We start from the raw sequence: 17,331 nt of genomic DNA, 5'->3' as shown, positions 1-17,331 counted from the left end.
AAATCAAATCCAGAATCATCACATAATAACAAAAGAGCTGGACATAATCGTAGTTTGATATGTAACAGCTCAGAAATAAACTCCATCACAAAAGTCCAAAACATTACAACACTCATTTACTGAATGGTAGGGGAATGATATGGTGGGCAGACTCTTCATAAACATCTATGGTGTGTTTTGGACCCGTGGTTCTCTCTTTCTGTGAAATTGACACCAATAAATCCATAATTCCTGGGATTTGTGTCAGTAACATAGATGCTTAGTATCTCAGAATTGTAGAAAGTTGTCACGATATATTGAGTATCAAAGAATCACCAAAACAAATTATTAGTCTAAATAGCTAAGTAATTAAAGATAAATTGCCAACCTGCCTCTGGGATAGAGCAGTGTGTACACTGTTTTTAAAGTGTTACCTCATGGGACAGTTGGGAAAGCACACTCCTGTATAAGTTGTGAGGTGTTATCTAGCGATTGAGGCTGAACACAACAGAAACAGTTTGACTGATTCTGACAGCTGCAGCATTTCTGTTGTCTCCAGGTCCTCCGTGGGTAACCCGCGGGGTGGAGGAGAAGCAGACGGCCCGGCTGGGGCGTACAGTGCGCTTGCCCTGCCCGGTTGAGGGTGACCCGCCGCCGCTGTGGCACTGGCTGAAGGATGGGCGTACGGTGAACCCGGGCTGGAGTCGGTTCCGTATCCTCAGAGGATCACACAGTCTGAAGATAAAGGAGGTAGAGGCGGAGGATGCTGGGTTGTACATTTGTCGCGCCATCAACGGCTTCGGTAGCGTCACCCTCAACTTCACTCTCGTAGTCATCGGTAAGTGCTGCCACGATCTAGTGTTAGTGTTTTCAGTAATACAGTACCACTTAAAAGTTTGGATTCACCTTCTTATTCTGTGTTTTTTATCCCTGTAAATTAATACTGAAGTAATCCAGACTATGAAGGAACACCTATGGCATCATGTGGTAAATTTAACAGTGTTAAACAAACCAAAATTATGTTACATATCCTGTGCAACGGAGGTAGCTTTTTCTCTTCATTTCCTAAGATGGTCCTGATGAGAGCCAGTTTCATCATTTTTTGATGGTCTTTGAGACTGCACTCATTTCAAATTTCAAATTCCTTAATTTTTTTCTGATTGACTGGAAATACTTAAAGTATTTTTTATTTACTTAATTGAGTAGTTCTTGTCATAATATGGATTAGAATGTTACTCAAATAGAGCTTTTCACTGTATACCAACTCTACCTCTCACAACTTTACAACTGATGCTCTCAAACACATTAAGAGGCAAGGAATACTAACTCTTGATAAGTTTAGCACAGCTGTTAACTGAAAGCCATTCCAGGTGACTGTACTACATAAGCCTGACTGAGAAAATTCAGAGAAAATGCTTGAATTCAAAAATATAAAACACATTGAGGTTTGTTTAACACTTTATAAAGTGTAAATGTATAAAGCATATAAAGTAGAGATAATTACTCCTGAAACCAAAACCAATCTAAAGGAAACATTTGGCTGAAAAACAAATATTTAATACAGAAATACTCTTTTGCCTTGACACAATGACATCTTAAATTTGACTTTTTTTTTTACCAGTAAATAAATTACAATAAATGTGGGACTGTTGCCACTCCTAACAAAAAAAAAAAAAAAAACTAAGGGAAAAGACGGTATAACTTCTAACAAATTAGTAATTGTTTGGTGCTGAAAGTAAAAGCCTATTTTTGCCCAATTCTGACAAATATTCCCTGCATCCCTAATATGGCACATATGTCAAACACAAATTTCTGCAGAGATTTTAGAATTCTGAATTCAGAGAATGTAACTCAGGTGTGATTTATTCAGTTCTGGGCAAGAAACTGAGATTTTTGTAGTATGTATTTTTTAATCCTTCCACAGTATCTTAAACCTATAAAACCTTCATCTTTTTCAATAAAACATCACACTGGTTGAGATTATGTACCATTTTACTGAAAAGCATTATAGTGTACATCTGCAACTCTGTTACTAATATTAATCATATTGCTGTCCTTCTAAAATAACAGATACCCTAAACAAGACTGTGTTCTCCAGCTAACTTTGAAGATGGACTTTTTGTTTTATATATATACATATCTATATATAATATATATATATATTTTTTTGTTTATATATATATATATATATATATATATATATATATTTATATATATATATATATATATATATATATATATATATATATATATATATATATATATATATATTATTTTATTTTTTTTTTTTTTGGTGCTATGTCCTAAAAACATGCCTGTTTAAAAGCACCCACCATGTTGGTCTTTTGCCTCTATAGCACTGCATATTGTTGACATCTCTAAAGTTTACACTTTAAAGGGGCAGTGAAGGGTTTAGGAAATGATTTGGTAGATAACTTACTGCTGTTTGGTAGATAACTTGCTGTTATTCTACCATAAAAAAACGTAATAGTGATGAACTATTCTACGTTTTCCAACATAAATGTGAATGGAATGTTTTTTACTGGCTCTGAAATCAGTTCTTTCCACAAGTTCTTAAAGCATAATGAAATCCTGCCCTCTCTTTCTGATCGATTTTTACAGTATGTAAGAGCTGGTCTTTAGCTCAGTGTCACTCTCAGTTCTCCCACTTCTCCAGCAGCCAGACGCAGTCAGAGCTTTTAGCTCCAGCCTGTTTTACCCTCACAAAAGGTTGATTGTGGGACAGGAAGCCGGCTGCTCTCAGGTTTAATGGGGAGAGAATTACATTTGACATGACTGGCAGGGGACGCGTATTAAATGCGTGTGGGTTAATTTAAGCAGCATAAAACAATAAGAGGCGAGAGAACACTGCGTCTTTTATGAGCTGATACCTGCTGGAGAAGTGTGCAGTTCCGATGCCACCCGTCATTATCACCACCCGAGAACAAAGGAGGGCTTCTTCACCTCGTGCCTCCCGTGTCACGAACGCTGCTGTTGTTTATGAAGTCTGTAACCCAATACACTCATCCTTATTTCACCCAGAAACAGAGGGATCGTACAGGTGCTCTGACAGACTGAGAAATTACTGCGCTCCTTACTGAACTCAAAAAAAGAGAAAAGTTAACTGGAGGGGTGTTTGGTAGGAGCTGTGTGTGTGTGTGCGTTTAGAAGGGGTGGGAATGTGTTGTTAAAAGTTATGTAGGGTGTGAGTTAAAAGGTTTAAAGTGTAGACAGTGTGTTTGCTAGGTTTCTGTGTTGTTGCACTAGGTTTGGTGGGGGTGTTTAGGAATGTGTGTTTGGTAAGTTGTTGGGAGTGTTTGGTTTGGAGCTTCATGAGGATGAGTGTGTTTAGTAATTGATTGTTGTGGAATTTTGTTGAGTGGTTGAGTTGTGTTGGGTAGGTCATAGTTTAGTGATGTGATAGGTAAGAGGATGTTGAATGGTTAAGTGTTTGGTGGGAGGTTTTTGAGTAGTGTGTTTGGTAGGAGGTTGTTGAGTGATGTGTTTCGAAAGACGTAGTTTAGTGGTGTGTTTGGTAGGAGGTTGTTGAGTGGTGTGTTTGGTAGGAACATCTGAAAAGTGTATTTTGCTTGGTTTGAGGATGTGGAGTGGTGTGTTTAATGGAAGGTTGTTAAGGATTGAGTTGAGTGGTTGAGTGTGTTTGGTAGGAAGTTTTGAGTGGTGTGTTTGTAGGAGGTTGCTGAGTGTTGAGTTGGTTAAGAGATTGTTGAGTGGTTGAGTGTGTTTGGTAGAAAGTTTTGAGTGGTGTGATTAGAAGTAAGTTATTAAGTTGTGTGTTTGGTAAGAGATTGTTGAGTGGTGGAGTGTGTTTGGTAGGAGATTGTAGAGTGGGCGGTTGTTGAGTAGTGTGCTTTGAAGGAGGTTTTTGATAACATAATTATAAAGTTTCAGAGTGTGATTGTTTGGTAAGATATAACTGCTTGTTTGTTTGGTGTTGTTGATTAGGAATTATTCTTGTGTCTGTGGGTGGTACGAACATCTGAAGAAAGTTTGTTTTGCTTGATTTGAAGTTGTAGAGTGGTGTGTTTGGTGGAAGGTGTTTGGTGGGAGGGTTCGGAGTGTGTTAGGTAAAAAGAAATCTACTGTGTTTGTTGTTTTTGGTGGTTGTTTTTTTAAAGTGATTGGTGGGAGGTTGTTGAGTGGAGTGTTTGATAGGAGTGTTTAGAAACTTATAGTGTTTGATGGAAAGTGATTGGAGTTTGTTTGGTGTGAGGTTCATTAGTGTGTGTTTGGTGGGAAATGCCTTATAGTGTGTTAAGTTGAGTTGTTAAGTTTGTGTGTAGTGTTTTTTGGGTTGTTGGGGGCTTTGTTAGAAGTTTTTGCATGGACATTTTGATGTGAGGCTGTTTATTCTCAGTGTTTGGTAGGAGTGTGTTGGGAGCGTGTGTTCAGTGGAAGAGTTTGTGGAATATGTTTGAATGGTGAAGTTGTTGGCTGGCTTGTTTAATGGGAGTTTAGTGGTTTGGTGTTTGGATCTGCTGCTGTTGGCAGTATGTTGTCATGCAGATGGTCGTCTCGGGACGGCAGGGATTTCATCCAGAGTTCCTCGTTCAGGAAGAGGACACATGAATGACCTGCTGCCTGCTTGCCGTAAATCTGCTCCGGCCCACCAAACACACTCGCGTGTGGGGGCTCTTGAGTCCCATAGCACCCCCACCCCCTCCACCTCCTGGGCTTCCTCTGTGACTGGCTGTACTGTGGAAGTGAGTGGGTGGACTGCGAGGGGTAGCGAGGCAGTAATTACTCCTCTGAGTAATAGAGCCGTTTAATTGGTTGGGCCTGGTGAGTCTACATCCCCCCACTCAAAACACACCATCACCCATACCACACACACACACCACACACAACACACACCACCACCACCGTTCGCTCTGGGCCTCCCTTATGGGGAGTCGTGGCAGCCCACCGCCTTCCTGTTCCTCCTCGAGAGCTTTGTGGATGGGAGAGTTATGGTGCGGCTCGCTCTGGATTATACTCCCCAGGTTTACTGAAGTCATTAACCACGATGGCTGACAGCCTCCGAACAAAAGCTCCATTAGAGGCTAACGTCGCAGTGTGTGAGCAGCCAGAGCTTCAGGGACGAGCTGTCCTATTACAGATGGCCACTGGCCAGAGGTTAGGATGCTAAAATTCAAACTCATAATGACCCATAGTGTGAGTGTTACAGGCCCCATGCTTGAGACCCATACACAGATATTACTCTGAAAAACAGGTTTAAAAACATGAGACAGAACCATGACTTGCTTTCCTAAATGCCTCTCTGATCTGCTGTTTCATTTAAAAACAAATTCCCCGATTAAAAACTCATTGACATATTCTGTTTTTGGTTAATCACAAATCAATGGAAAAAAACATACACAAGTACATGCAACAAGGCCATAAATATGTATATAAAAATGTAATACAAAAAAATATGTAGCTTTCTCTGACACTTTTTTAGCCTTTCTTAAGCCTTTCCTTTGCCAGATACAATGCTATAAATGTATACTATTAGTAGTTGCAATATACCATAAAAAAGAAATATATATCCTAAAACACTCTATCTTGTATATGAACTGTACATTCATTACATATTATTTACCAAAGGCTAAAATTCAGAGGAATGCTAAAGCTGCTAACTGCTAATACTGTTAATACCATGTTTTTTGCACTGTAAGGCACACTTAAAATCCTTTCATTTTTTCCAAAAATTAACAGTGCGCCTTATGTATGAATTTTATCAGTCAGTATTAAGGAGCAGTTAAGCCACTCTGCTGAAGTGCAGTGTTACACAGGAGTTATACAGTCAGTTTAGTTCTCCAGCACCGGCACTGGAACAGTATTAGCATTAGCTGCTAACCGCTATTTCACCGTACAGAGGTGAGTATTATCGGACTGTAGCCTGCTGCCAGTCCCAGCTAGCACTGCTGGAGCAGCATTAGGATTACCCACTAACCATGCTAGCGCTTTCGTCATTCAGAGGGGAGTATATCGGACTGTAGTCTGCATGTTTACTGTGTTAAAACAAGCTACGTTGGACAAACCGCCAGCTAATATCACCTTGGCTCACCGGAGCACTCAGGGTTCCTCAGTGCTAGCTTTTACCTGCTAAAGCTAATGCTCCAGCCTTAGTTCTGGAGCTGCAAGCTGCATGACCGGGATTCGAACCAGCACTTTCCCAATAATTGAGGCGTCACTTCGTTTCCTTGTGCTGTTAGACCACTTTTGTTAAATGAATCAATGGTTCTCATTGCTGGTCCTGGTGGAGACCTTCTCTTACTCTGCTTGTTTTGGGTGCATCCTTTATCTAAAACACCTGATTCAAATGATCAGTTCACAGGAAATACAAAGCTTCCAAAAATACAAAAAAATACAAAAAATAGCTAAGAAGCACCCAAACATTTGATTTCAGGATTTGGTACCTCAACTGGTTATTCAAATTCTCAAGTATCCATGAACCTCACAAAACTCCCGACATCTGATCTTTATCACACACAGAGTAAGTGGTGACCAATCTCAGCTAATGTAAATCGCAAGGCACTTCAGAGAGATGGTCTCTCTGAGGTCCTCTTCTGAAACTGATACTTTATGCAGATGACTGTCGCCCCTGAAACACAGCAGGGGAAACTCCGAGCAGAGCTGATTAAATCAGGACTGAGGAATTTGGTGACATTCAATAGCGCGAGTTGTCATCGGCGAGAGCTGTAATCTGCCAGAGAGCTCTGCTGCTCTACAAGTACAGACAGAGCTCTACCTGCTCACCTCCCCTTTAACCACCGCACCGGCAGTAAATATGTGCATCTGTCACGAAGGCGTAACTCTAGCTTTTAGATGGTATTCCGCTCTTATCGAGCTCGACCTGCTGTAATCTCTTGGCACTGAGCCAAGATGAGGTAACGGACGTAACCTAAGCCCTCATTTTAAACTCTGGCTGCAGGATTACCAAAGACCCTGTGTCTCTGCATAACTGTAAAAAGAAACATATCCTTTTCCAACATAACTGTACTACCACGATTATACACAAGAATACTAACCCCGGGGTGCTGTTAATTTGTGGTTTCTGAGGCTGGTAACTCTGATGGACTTATCCTGTGCAACAGAGGTAACTCTTGATCTTCTTTTTCTGGGCGGTCCTGATGAGAGCCAGTTTCATGATAATATTTTTGATGGTCTGATTGATCTTAGTTGAGTAGTTCTTGCCATAATATGGATTAGAACATTACTCAAATAGGGCTATTAACTGTATACCAACTTCACAACTTTACAACTGATGCTCTCAAACACATTAAGAGAGAAAGATATTACAGTTAATAACTCTTGACAAGTTCAGCACAGCTGTTAACTGAAAGCCATTTCAGGACCTCATAAAGCTGACTGCACATGATGTGCTTGGGCTACGTACTGTATATTAGGCATCTCTATATATTGTCCATATAGATAGTGCCTGTGGTGTGCAACATTAAATTCAATAATTGACGTATTTATATATAGAACATTCCCAGCAGAGGTCTGCTGCTCTGAGGGCAGCACATGGTGTGCATGGGCTACATTGAAAACCTCTGGAATATAATCAAAAGATGATCACAAGCCATAAAACCAAGATGAATTGTTTGAATTTTTGCACCAGGAGTGACATAAAATTATCCAAAAGCAGTGTGTAAGACTGGTGGAGGACAACATGCCAAGATACATGAAAACTGCAATTAAAAACCAGGGATATTCCACTAAATATTGATTTTTCTACAAATAAATGCTCTAAATGAGAATATTTTTATTTGGAATTTGGGAGAAATGTTGTCTGTAGTTTATTGAATAAAACAATAATGTTTATTTAACTCAAACATATACCTATAAATAGCAAAATCAGAGAAACTGATTCAGAAACTGAAGTGGTCTTGAATTGTTTCCAAACCTGTAGATAGTGCCTTTGTAGACTGTTAGAATAATAATAAAGACACATATAGAATATAATAGAATATGGAAGATCCCCAGCAGAGATCTGCTGTTGTGGGGGCAGCATGTGGTATACATGAGGTAAATGGAGTCTGGATCTATGCTGGAAGGAGGTTTTAAACCGATTTTTCTCTTTTTTATTAAAATGCTTTGCCTGCTCTGCACAACTGTAAACAGAAATATATATATTTTTTTACCCGCCACAATCATACATTAAAGTAAATATCCCCATATGTATTAAATGCAGGCCTCAATAGGCATTAGCCTCGCAGCTGCATGGTTGATTTTATAACAAAGCCATTAACTGGCTCTGTAATGTCGCATATGTAAATACTGTTGCAGTTTCACTTCCAGATGTTGGTCCTATGTGAACAGGCCGTATCTGACCACACTGCAGTAAAAATGCAAAAAAAGAAAAGAAAGTTACCAGGAAAGAAAGGAAAAAAAATGCTGCTTAGCAGAGGATGTTTATGGTAGTTGGTAGCAGCTCATGAGGGAACTCTTGACCATGCCCGACCTTCTCGCCATCCATTCTGAAGTTCTTACGGAGCGCAGGGACGCATCAGTCACCACGTCGTTAATGTCCGACAGCGCCCGGGCCTCACATCCCTCTGTATACCCTCCTCTCCTAATGCTCCACCCCCTGAGCTCCAGTCCCCTGCTAATTTAAAGGCATGCCACATGTGGATAACAATGTTTAAGCAGAACTGAGCAATCATGTTTTTTGGTTCTAGGCATCGTGTGATACCTCAGGATAGACTGATACCGTCAATTAAACTTTTTGCCACATAACCTCACCATCAGTGACTCATGGTCCAGACGTGCTGCTTTTCATTTTGTTTTATCTTAGCAATGACTTTATTATCTGACATCTGCTGAAATTGAGACTTAATCCAATGTTAATCTGACCTAAAGGTGTTGCCATGTGGGTCAGCCAGACATGACTCCTTCTGTACTGGTTTTCTCCAGTTCAAGAGTCTTTAGAAGGTGTAGGAACCAGTTGTTACCAAACTTTTTTTCTAGTTATTATTATGAAAGGGTGAACATGCTGTGTTTAAGTATGTAAATGCTGCAGTAGAGAGTTTAGTAACATAATCTGTTCCAATAGTGCTTTACTACAGACAAAGACTTTGTAAATTAACATTAGTTTTTTTTTGTTTGTTTGTTTTTTTGTATTTAGTATTTGTTTTCCTTAAAGGCCCTGGTAGTTTACTGACAAATTGTACACACTAGGGCTGCAACTAATTATTATTTTGGTGGTCTACTAATCTGATGATTTTTTGTTTCTAATAGTCGATTAGTCAGCGATTCATTTTGCCATGCCCTCTAACTCTAAAAACAATACAAACAGCTGAACATTAGATTTAAAAGCCATTTAAATGTCTGCATGTTGTTTAAATGTGTTAAGTTCAGATATTTAGTGAGTAAATATGTATTTATGTATTTATGTATTTTAATATGTACCGTATTTTTCGGACTATAAGGCGCACCGTATTATAAGGCGCACGATGAGTGAACGGTCTATTTTTAGTGTTAGTCCATACACAAGGCGCACTGGATTATAAGGCGCACTAAATGAAACTTTATTTATATCAGTAACAATAACTCTGAGCAATAAATCCTTCACAATATCTGTGAAAAATAACAACATCTCTGAGCAATAAATCAACAAGCACAGCAAGTACGTATTACTCCGCGACGCTCCTGACAACGGTAGCCGCAACGCTCCGACAGACCATAATATTATGTTGAAGCACAGCAAGTACGTATTACTCCGCGACGCTCCTGACAACGGTAGCCGCAACGCTCCGACAGACCATAATATTATGTTGAAGCACAGCAAGTACGTATTACTCCGCGACGCTCCTGACAACGGTAGCCGCAACGCTCCGACAGACCATAATATTATGTTGAAGCACAGCAAGTACCGTATTACTCCGCGACGCTCCTGACAATGGTAGCCGCAACGCTCCGACAGACCATAATATTATGTTGAAGCACAGCAAGTACCGTATTACTCCGCGACGCTCCTGACAACGGTAGCCGCAACGCTCCGACAGACCATAATATTATGTTGAAGCACAGCAAGTACGTATTACTCCGCGAGGCTCCTGACAACGGTAGCCGCAACGCTCCGACAGACCATAATATTATGTTGAAGCACAGCAAGTACGTATTACTCCGCGAGGCTCCTGACAACGGTAGCCGCAACGCTCCGACAGACCATAATATTATGTTGAAGCACAGCAAGTACGTATTACTCCGCGACGCTCCTGACAATGGTAGCCGCAACGCTCCGACAGACCATAATATTATGTTGAAGCACAGCAAGTACGTATTACTCCGCGAGGCTCCTGACAACGGTAGCCGCAACGCTCCGACAGACCATAATATTATGTTGAAGCACAGCAAGTACGTATTACTCCGCGAGGCTTCTGACTATAATAGCGTGTTGTGCCGAATTCGGTGAATAAAACGGTTTTAAAACAGAGATAAAGATTGGATAAGTTTCATTTCTGGATGAAGTGATTTCCAGCGCTGTTTGGATATAACTGTGGATTACAGGAGACTGGATTGATGGATTCTCTTTAGTCTGGACGCGTTTTGAAGGTAGGACCTGTGGCTGAGCGCGGGTGTGTGTTCGGGGGGTGGCGGCAGTGACCGGAGAGCCTTTTATTACTGGAAACATGCGCTCTGACGCAGCTCTAATTCATGAAACATACATCCTACAGTAAAAGCACAGTTCTGGAATCCGGAGAGCCAGACGGTTCGAATGGTGTATGACATGACCGCATTCGATGAAATATGGACGAACGATAAACGCAAATATGAGAGTTATGAATTATTAAAATCATAACCAAGGCATATTTCGCCCTAAATGTTTATTTTCTGAAAGGATATTCCGCTAAATAGGCTAAATAGCTCAAAAGCAGAGATTCTAAGCTTTAAAATGGTATATTGGATGTCTATATTGAACCTGTAACTGTTCATAACTATTCAGAAACACAGCCAGTTATGAAATATTAAATATTTCTGGCCCGCCGGTGGGCCAGCGCGTGTTAAGAGGTTAACTTTACTTAGAAGTGGGCGCTAAAAAGAAACAGTTTGTGCTATTACCCCAGAACGGGTGGAAAGGAAAGTTTACCGGCACCTTGTTCTGGCCACGGAGCTACAGTGGAAAATAGCTACCCTGAGCCACAGCCGAGAGGCAGTACGGCAGTCAAAGGTAACCGCTCGCTAGCCCAAGAGGGGGATCTTTTTCTGGCGTGGGTGAGGAATTCTGCACAACAGAGCGCCGTGTACCACATAAAAATCGAGGTCAGTAAACACAAGCAAAATCCATACACAAGGCGCACTGCATTATAAGGCGCAATGACGATTTTTGGGAAAAAATAAGTATTTTAAGTGCGCCTTATAGCCCGAAAAATACGGTATCTTTTGGTGTTGAGAATAAACTGTGTAAGTGAGCCATTTACCCATCTCCCATTGCGCTTCTGTCCCAATCACTTTGTGTAATGCGGTACTGTTTCAAGTTAATGATTAGTCAACAATGAAATTTGTAGTCGACAAATTTTAATAATTGGCATTGTCGATTATATAGGCTAATCGTTGCAGCCCTAGTATACACTGGATTGTGTACCATTTCCAGTTATTGACTGGACCTAAATCTTTTGATAATTAGACCCTTTTGAAAAGTAATAAACTTTCGATAGTTAGGAAAATTCGGAAATTGGAATTTGGAATATAATAATAAATACTAGTACAAATAACTGAAATAAAAATACCATCTCAATCACATCATTTTTTTTTTGTGCAATGGATTTTTAGCATTTATACCAAGATCATAAAAAGTAGTGGTAGGGCAATGTGCTAGAGTGATTCGACATAGGGCTGTTTCTCAATGTGGATCAGGTAACAGGTGTTGAGTCTTTACTTGGCTGTGGAAGCTCTGGTTGGGTTTGAGTCAGAAAAGGTAAAGAGCCGACTGACTAAAAACGTATCTTCTGTTGTAATGCACTGTCCAACATGGTTTCCTGGCAATTACATTTGTAAATGAAAGCAATTTTCAATTTATCTCTGATTGGAACAGAAATTACAGGCGTCTGTGTATAGCTGATTAAACAGTGTGAAAGACTACAGCAGCTGTAAAACTGTAGTGTTTGTATGTCAAGGGACGTTAGAGAGCAGAGGAATGAGTGACATCTCTACTTAAATACATGCAAATGAACCCAGTGGGCAATATTGAGGGCAGCAAAAGTAACCTACATCATGTTAATTTATTGTACAACACATCGGCTTCTATTTTACTGGTTTAAGGTCAGCCCAGACAGTCATTAAAAACATGTCTTTATACCTGTATGTATAATTAATAATATATAATAAATAATATATTTAGATACGATATTACATATGCTATATAATGTTTTTTTTAAATACAGCATTCATTGGAAGTGTCACCATTTTTTTTTTCCTTTTTTATATAGGGTCCTCTTTGAGCCCAGTGGGACAAACTGTGGCTTTTGGTTGGACCACCGCTCCATCTGCAGCTTTTATAGCGGCAGTGGTGGAAAGCTCCCAGCAGCTTTTGTTCTTTGTTCAGAGGCCGTGGGCTACATGTGTTGAAGTTTAACCCACGTCCTCCTGGTCTAAATGGATAATTGTATTGGAATTGCACTAGCCGGGCTGTCCGCGGCTGCTGTGGGAGGGGTACCAGGGCACCGGCTGAGGTTGGGACCACAGGGAAGGGTTTAGAGTGAGCAGATTATGAGGTAAACCACCTACGCTGGAACTCAACGGGGCTGTCCTGTTAGCTTGATTGACAGGAGACACAATGCTAATATTAATAAAAGATTACATGCTAACTCTAACCTTCATCATCTAGCTCCACTTTAGAGCCTTCAGAGCTCGTCTAATCCAGCAGATGTATGATGACTCAAAGGCCACGCCTGGCTGACATCACTCTCTGGTTGGTGGTGCCAGTATTTATGTTTAGTCTGATCTGCTGCGTCATTATCTGCCTTTCTGCCCTCAAAGTGTAGAAAAAATAAACTTACTTAGGATTTGTAAATCGTTTGAGCATTTATCACATTTATACCATTTTGGACTACACAGAAACAAGTTTGATTTTCTCAAAGTAGGTGAAATGAATATCATTAACTCTTTAAAACATGAATTATGTTCTATATATACAGCTCTGGAAAAAATTAAGACCACTTAAAAATTATGAGTTTCTTTGATTTTACCAAATTGAAAACCTCTGGAATATAATCAATAGGAAGACGAATGATCACAAGCCATCAAACCAAACTGAACTGCTTGAATTTTTGTACCAGGAGTGGCATAAAGTTATCCAAAAGCAGTGTGTAAAACTGGTGGAGGAGGAGAACATGCCAACTTTGTAATTAAGAACTTGTTTTCTTTGAATATTTTGTGTCAACATTGCTTAAAGAAATGCCTTTTTATCAAATAAATGTTAGACCTACTGTAATCAATATTAAAGTTTTAGTTGATGTTTGGTTTAATGTCCATGTTTTCACTGATATTAAAAAAATTATATGGTAATTCCATGTCTGGAATGCATGGACAAGTCATAAAAAAGTCATTTCTTGGTTAAACTGTATGAACCCTGTAGAAGTAAAAAGTCTAAAGGGTGACAAATAATTACTCCAGTAAAGTACAGAAAATCAAAATTTCTACTTAAATAAGTTAAGTTAACAGTTAGTATTTGTGCTTAGTTACTTGACAATTCTGCAGTTTGATGACTAAAATCCAAAAAACAGTAACACACAGAGGTGTAGAAAAAGCTGTTAACATCAGGCTGTATATCTACTCTATGTCTGTCTCGTCACTATAACCTCCTCGAACACAGAAACTCACACTTAGCGACAGGACGCCCTTTGATCCCGCCTCCAGTATTGTGACGGTAATGTAACTCTTAATTCCGATGTCTGGTAGTGCGACACGGCGAGCTCCGCAGCGACGGATCTGAGACCGTGTTTGTTTTTTTCTCTCATTGTGGAGAAAGAAGCCGAGGCGAGTTCAAAGCCGGCGCACATATGGACACAAATGAATTCATGCTTGTGAAGAACAGAAGAAAGAGCAGCGTTTAAAAAAAAACAGGCAAAGATGAAAGGCTGCGTGATGGAATTGAAACCATTCAGGCCTCACATGAAATTAAGCTGAACTGAGAGCTACAAAGATGGAGTTTTTGCAATCGCAGAGAAGCGTGAGTACACACGGGGAAGTGAGAAGCGGAGAACTTCCTGTACGCGTGATTGTGGCGGCACGAAATCTCAATGAGAAAAAGAGACTTCGGGAAAGAACGTGATTAAAAGCAGAGGCTTTTATTATCGTACTATTAATTACGAGTAATTTTAGTGATTTCAAAGAGATGCTTGATAGATATTAATTCTGATAGAAAGCGTGTTTGATCTTCACATACTAAAGTATATTCATGGATGCAAATACGCAGCACTTACACATGGCAAAAGTCATGGGACAGCAGTATGTACTGTACATCATATTGTTGACCTTTTTTTTTTCACCCATCCAAAAGTCTGGTAGTGGAGGCTCGGATGCTCCTGTATCTTCTGCCGGACTGCATCAGAGCGAAGTGTTCGTGTGAAGGATGGGTGGGGTCGTCCACAATGCTGGTGGCTTTGCGGATGCAGCGTGTGGTGTAGATCTCGGTGATGGAGGGAAGAGAGACACTGGTGATCTTCTTGGCTGTCCTCATTATCCGCTGTAGGGTCTTGCAGTCTGAGATGTTACAGTTCCCAAACCAGACAGTGATGCAGGTGATCAAGATGCTTTCTACAGTCCCTCTGTAGAACATGGAGAGTACGGGAGGTGGAAGATGTGCTTTTCTCAGTCTCTGCAGGAAGTAGAGGCGCTGCTGGGCTTTATTGTGAGCACAGAGTAACTTTGTGTTCTTCACAACTTCCACCAAGTTCCTCTGTGTTCACATTGCAGACAACATCACCTGGTTCCTCAACACCAGCTCCATAACCAAGAAAACCCAGCAGCGGCTCTCCTTCCTAAGAAATCAAGTACCTAGGCATGCACACTGCTCCTAAAAACATCATTGACAGAATGGGTCGCTCTCAGGAGCTCAGTGAACTTCAGCACTGTGGTACAGTGATAGGATGCAGCACATGTGCAACAAGTCCTGTCGTGAAATTTCCTCAATACTAAATAATCCACAGCCAACTGTCAGTGATATTGTAACAAAGTGAAAGCGACTGATGACAAAAGCAACTCACTTTGTAAAGTCAGATTTTTTTTTCCGTTGACAGATTCAGGTCAGCAGATTCTGAGGGTGATGAATTCATCACTACAGACCTCTCAAACTCACGTGGTCTTCAGATTTGCTTACAAACAACAGTAAAGCATCAGAGCTTCATTGAATGGGTTACCATGGCTGAACAGCTGCATCCAAGCCCTACATTACCAAATACTCGCGCTTGGAGGAAAGCACAGCATCTCCACTCTGATACATCATCTCACAGATGCCAAATGCTTAATGATATCACCCTAGGTGTGATGAGGAGGAAGAGCGCCATCTACCCACCCAGAGAGAGCAAGGCCAATTGTGCTTTCTCAGGGCTCCGGCAGCTGATGGCAAGCTGCATGACTGGGACTCAAACCATCGATCTCCCGATCATAGTGGTAGCGATTTAGACTACTGAACTACTTGGTGCCCTATTGCATGTAATTATGAGTAATTACAACAAGGGAGGATAAATTTAGAATCACAAATTAATCAGAAATTTTGAGCTTAAGCTCAACTAGTAAAAATATAGGTGTCGTAAAGAGTCATAATCTGAAACAAGTATAATTTATTAACCTTTCATAAATCATTTTGGCTTAGAAAATCAAAGCTAGTACATTGCAAACTTTTGCACAATAAGTATGTGAAAAGTAAAAGTTCATTAAAACTCTCAGAACTGCTGTTTTTCATTATCTAAAGTAAATGTTTTCGGAAGCTTGGGCCGTTGTTGGTTCTAGGGCAGCGCAGGTTTTAATTATACAGGGGCGGAGTTTGGGGGATGCAAATTACCCACCTTCATTGGAGCGCCACATTAAAGGGGCTTTGATCCTGGTCATTAGAGGAAGTTGAAGCTGAAGCAGGCCCAGGTCCTCAGCAGGTCTAAGTGGCTCGGCCCGCTGCAGACACAAAAACCCAATTTCCTCCTGAGCCACCCTGCCCCTGCTGCTGCTAACCGCTAACGGCTCTATAAAAGATACGGGCTAGCTTCTAATTACCCTTTCTCCTCTGCTCCTTCTGTCTCTCCCAGACTGGGTGCATTTGGAACGCTCTCTAATTTAGCTCTTTTTCTGTAGTCCACATGAGGACAGAAGAAGCATTATCAAACGAGCTCCACTCTAGTCAGAAAATATCTTGAGAAAATAACGTGAAATCAGGGGATTTGGGTGTAGGGATTTGGTCATAATTTTGGACCACATTGTCTGAATGCCTGTATCATTTCTGATATCTTAAAACAGCTCCTGTGACTTTTCCACATGGATACGGATTGGCACAGAACGCTTCCCAGTACAGATAGTTAATCATACTTAGAGGTAGGCCTGTCAAAACAACAAATTTGTAATTATTATATATATATATATATATATATATATATATATATATATATATATATATATATATATATATATAATTTTTTTTTTTTATTAATAGTTTGGAAATTGTATGACTGGCTAAAATACTGCTTACTAGGGGCACAGACTAGCAATCAGCAGGAGATCGCTGATTCTAATCCCGGTCATGCAGCTTGCCATCAGCTGTCGGAGCCCTGAGAGGGCACAATTGGACTTGCTCTCTCTAGGTGGGTATATGGCACTCTTTCCCCTCATCACTCCTAGGGTGATGTCAAACAGCTCAAGGCATCTGTGACCTGATGTATCAAAACTGAGTCATTGCGCTTTCCTCTGAACGTGTTGGCTACTCGGCAGCAGTTTAAAAAGAATCGGTGCAACTACATATATATATTTTTTTTTTTTAAATGATGAGATTAATTTGGTTATAACACTGATTTTTTTACTACTTTCCACCTTCATTCCTTTCCAGGTGTTAATCAGCATTGTAAAATCTGTGTTTAAAAGAACATGACTCATAAACGGCCTCATCTGGAATATTAGAAATATGGCATTGAATTGTTGTTCATCGTTTCTGCAGCCAGACCTGTACCAGTTACTCCTTTTTCAGCACGTCAACATTAGCGAGGCTCTGACAACTTTTTCCCTTTGATTTGGTTGAATATACGGTGCATGGTTTGAGTTAGCGGTAGCTTGTTGCCTTAAAAAATATGGCACGGACAGAATTATGTTACTCCATAATTTACAGTATTTTTACACTTTGAAGAGAATAATTGTGGGTGA

At 40.3% G+C, this 17,331-nt stretch overlaps 1 protein-coding gene across 1 annotated transcript in view; it reads left to right on the top strand.

Moving 5' to 3' along the window:
* Window positions 1-17,331, top strand: part of fgfrl1b (fibroblast growth factor receptor like 1b) — a 62,017-nt gene that overhangs the window by 33,336 nt on the left and 11,350 nt on the right. The window contains exon 2 of the mRNA XM_049484283.1: window positions 539-817. Coding sequence (XP_049340240.1) covers window positions 539-817 — 279 coding nt within the window. The remainder of the gene's footprint in view (window positions 1-538; window positions 818-17,331) is intronic.

Source organism: Astyanax mexicanus, chromosome 10 (assembly GCF_023375975.1).
Source record: "Astyanax mexicanus isolate ESR-SI-001 chromosome 10, AstMex3_surface, whole genome shotgun sequence".
In the NCBI taxonomy this organism is placed as follows: domain Eukaryota; kingdom Metazoa; phylum Chordata; class Actinopteri; order Characiformes; family Acestrorhamphidae; genus Astyanax; species Astyanax mexicanus.
Note: the sequence above shows the minus strand (reverse complement) of the source record. Positions and strands in the feature narration are given on the sequence as shown.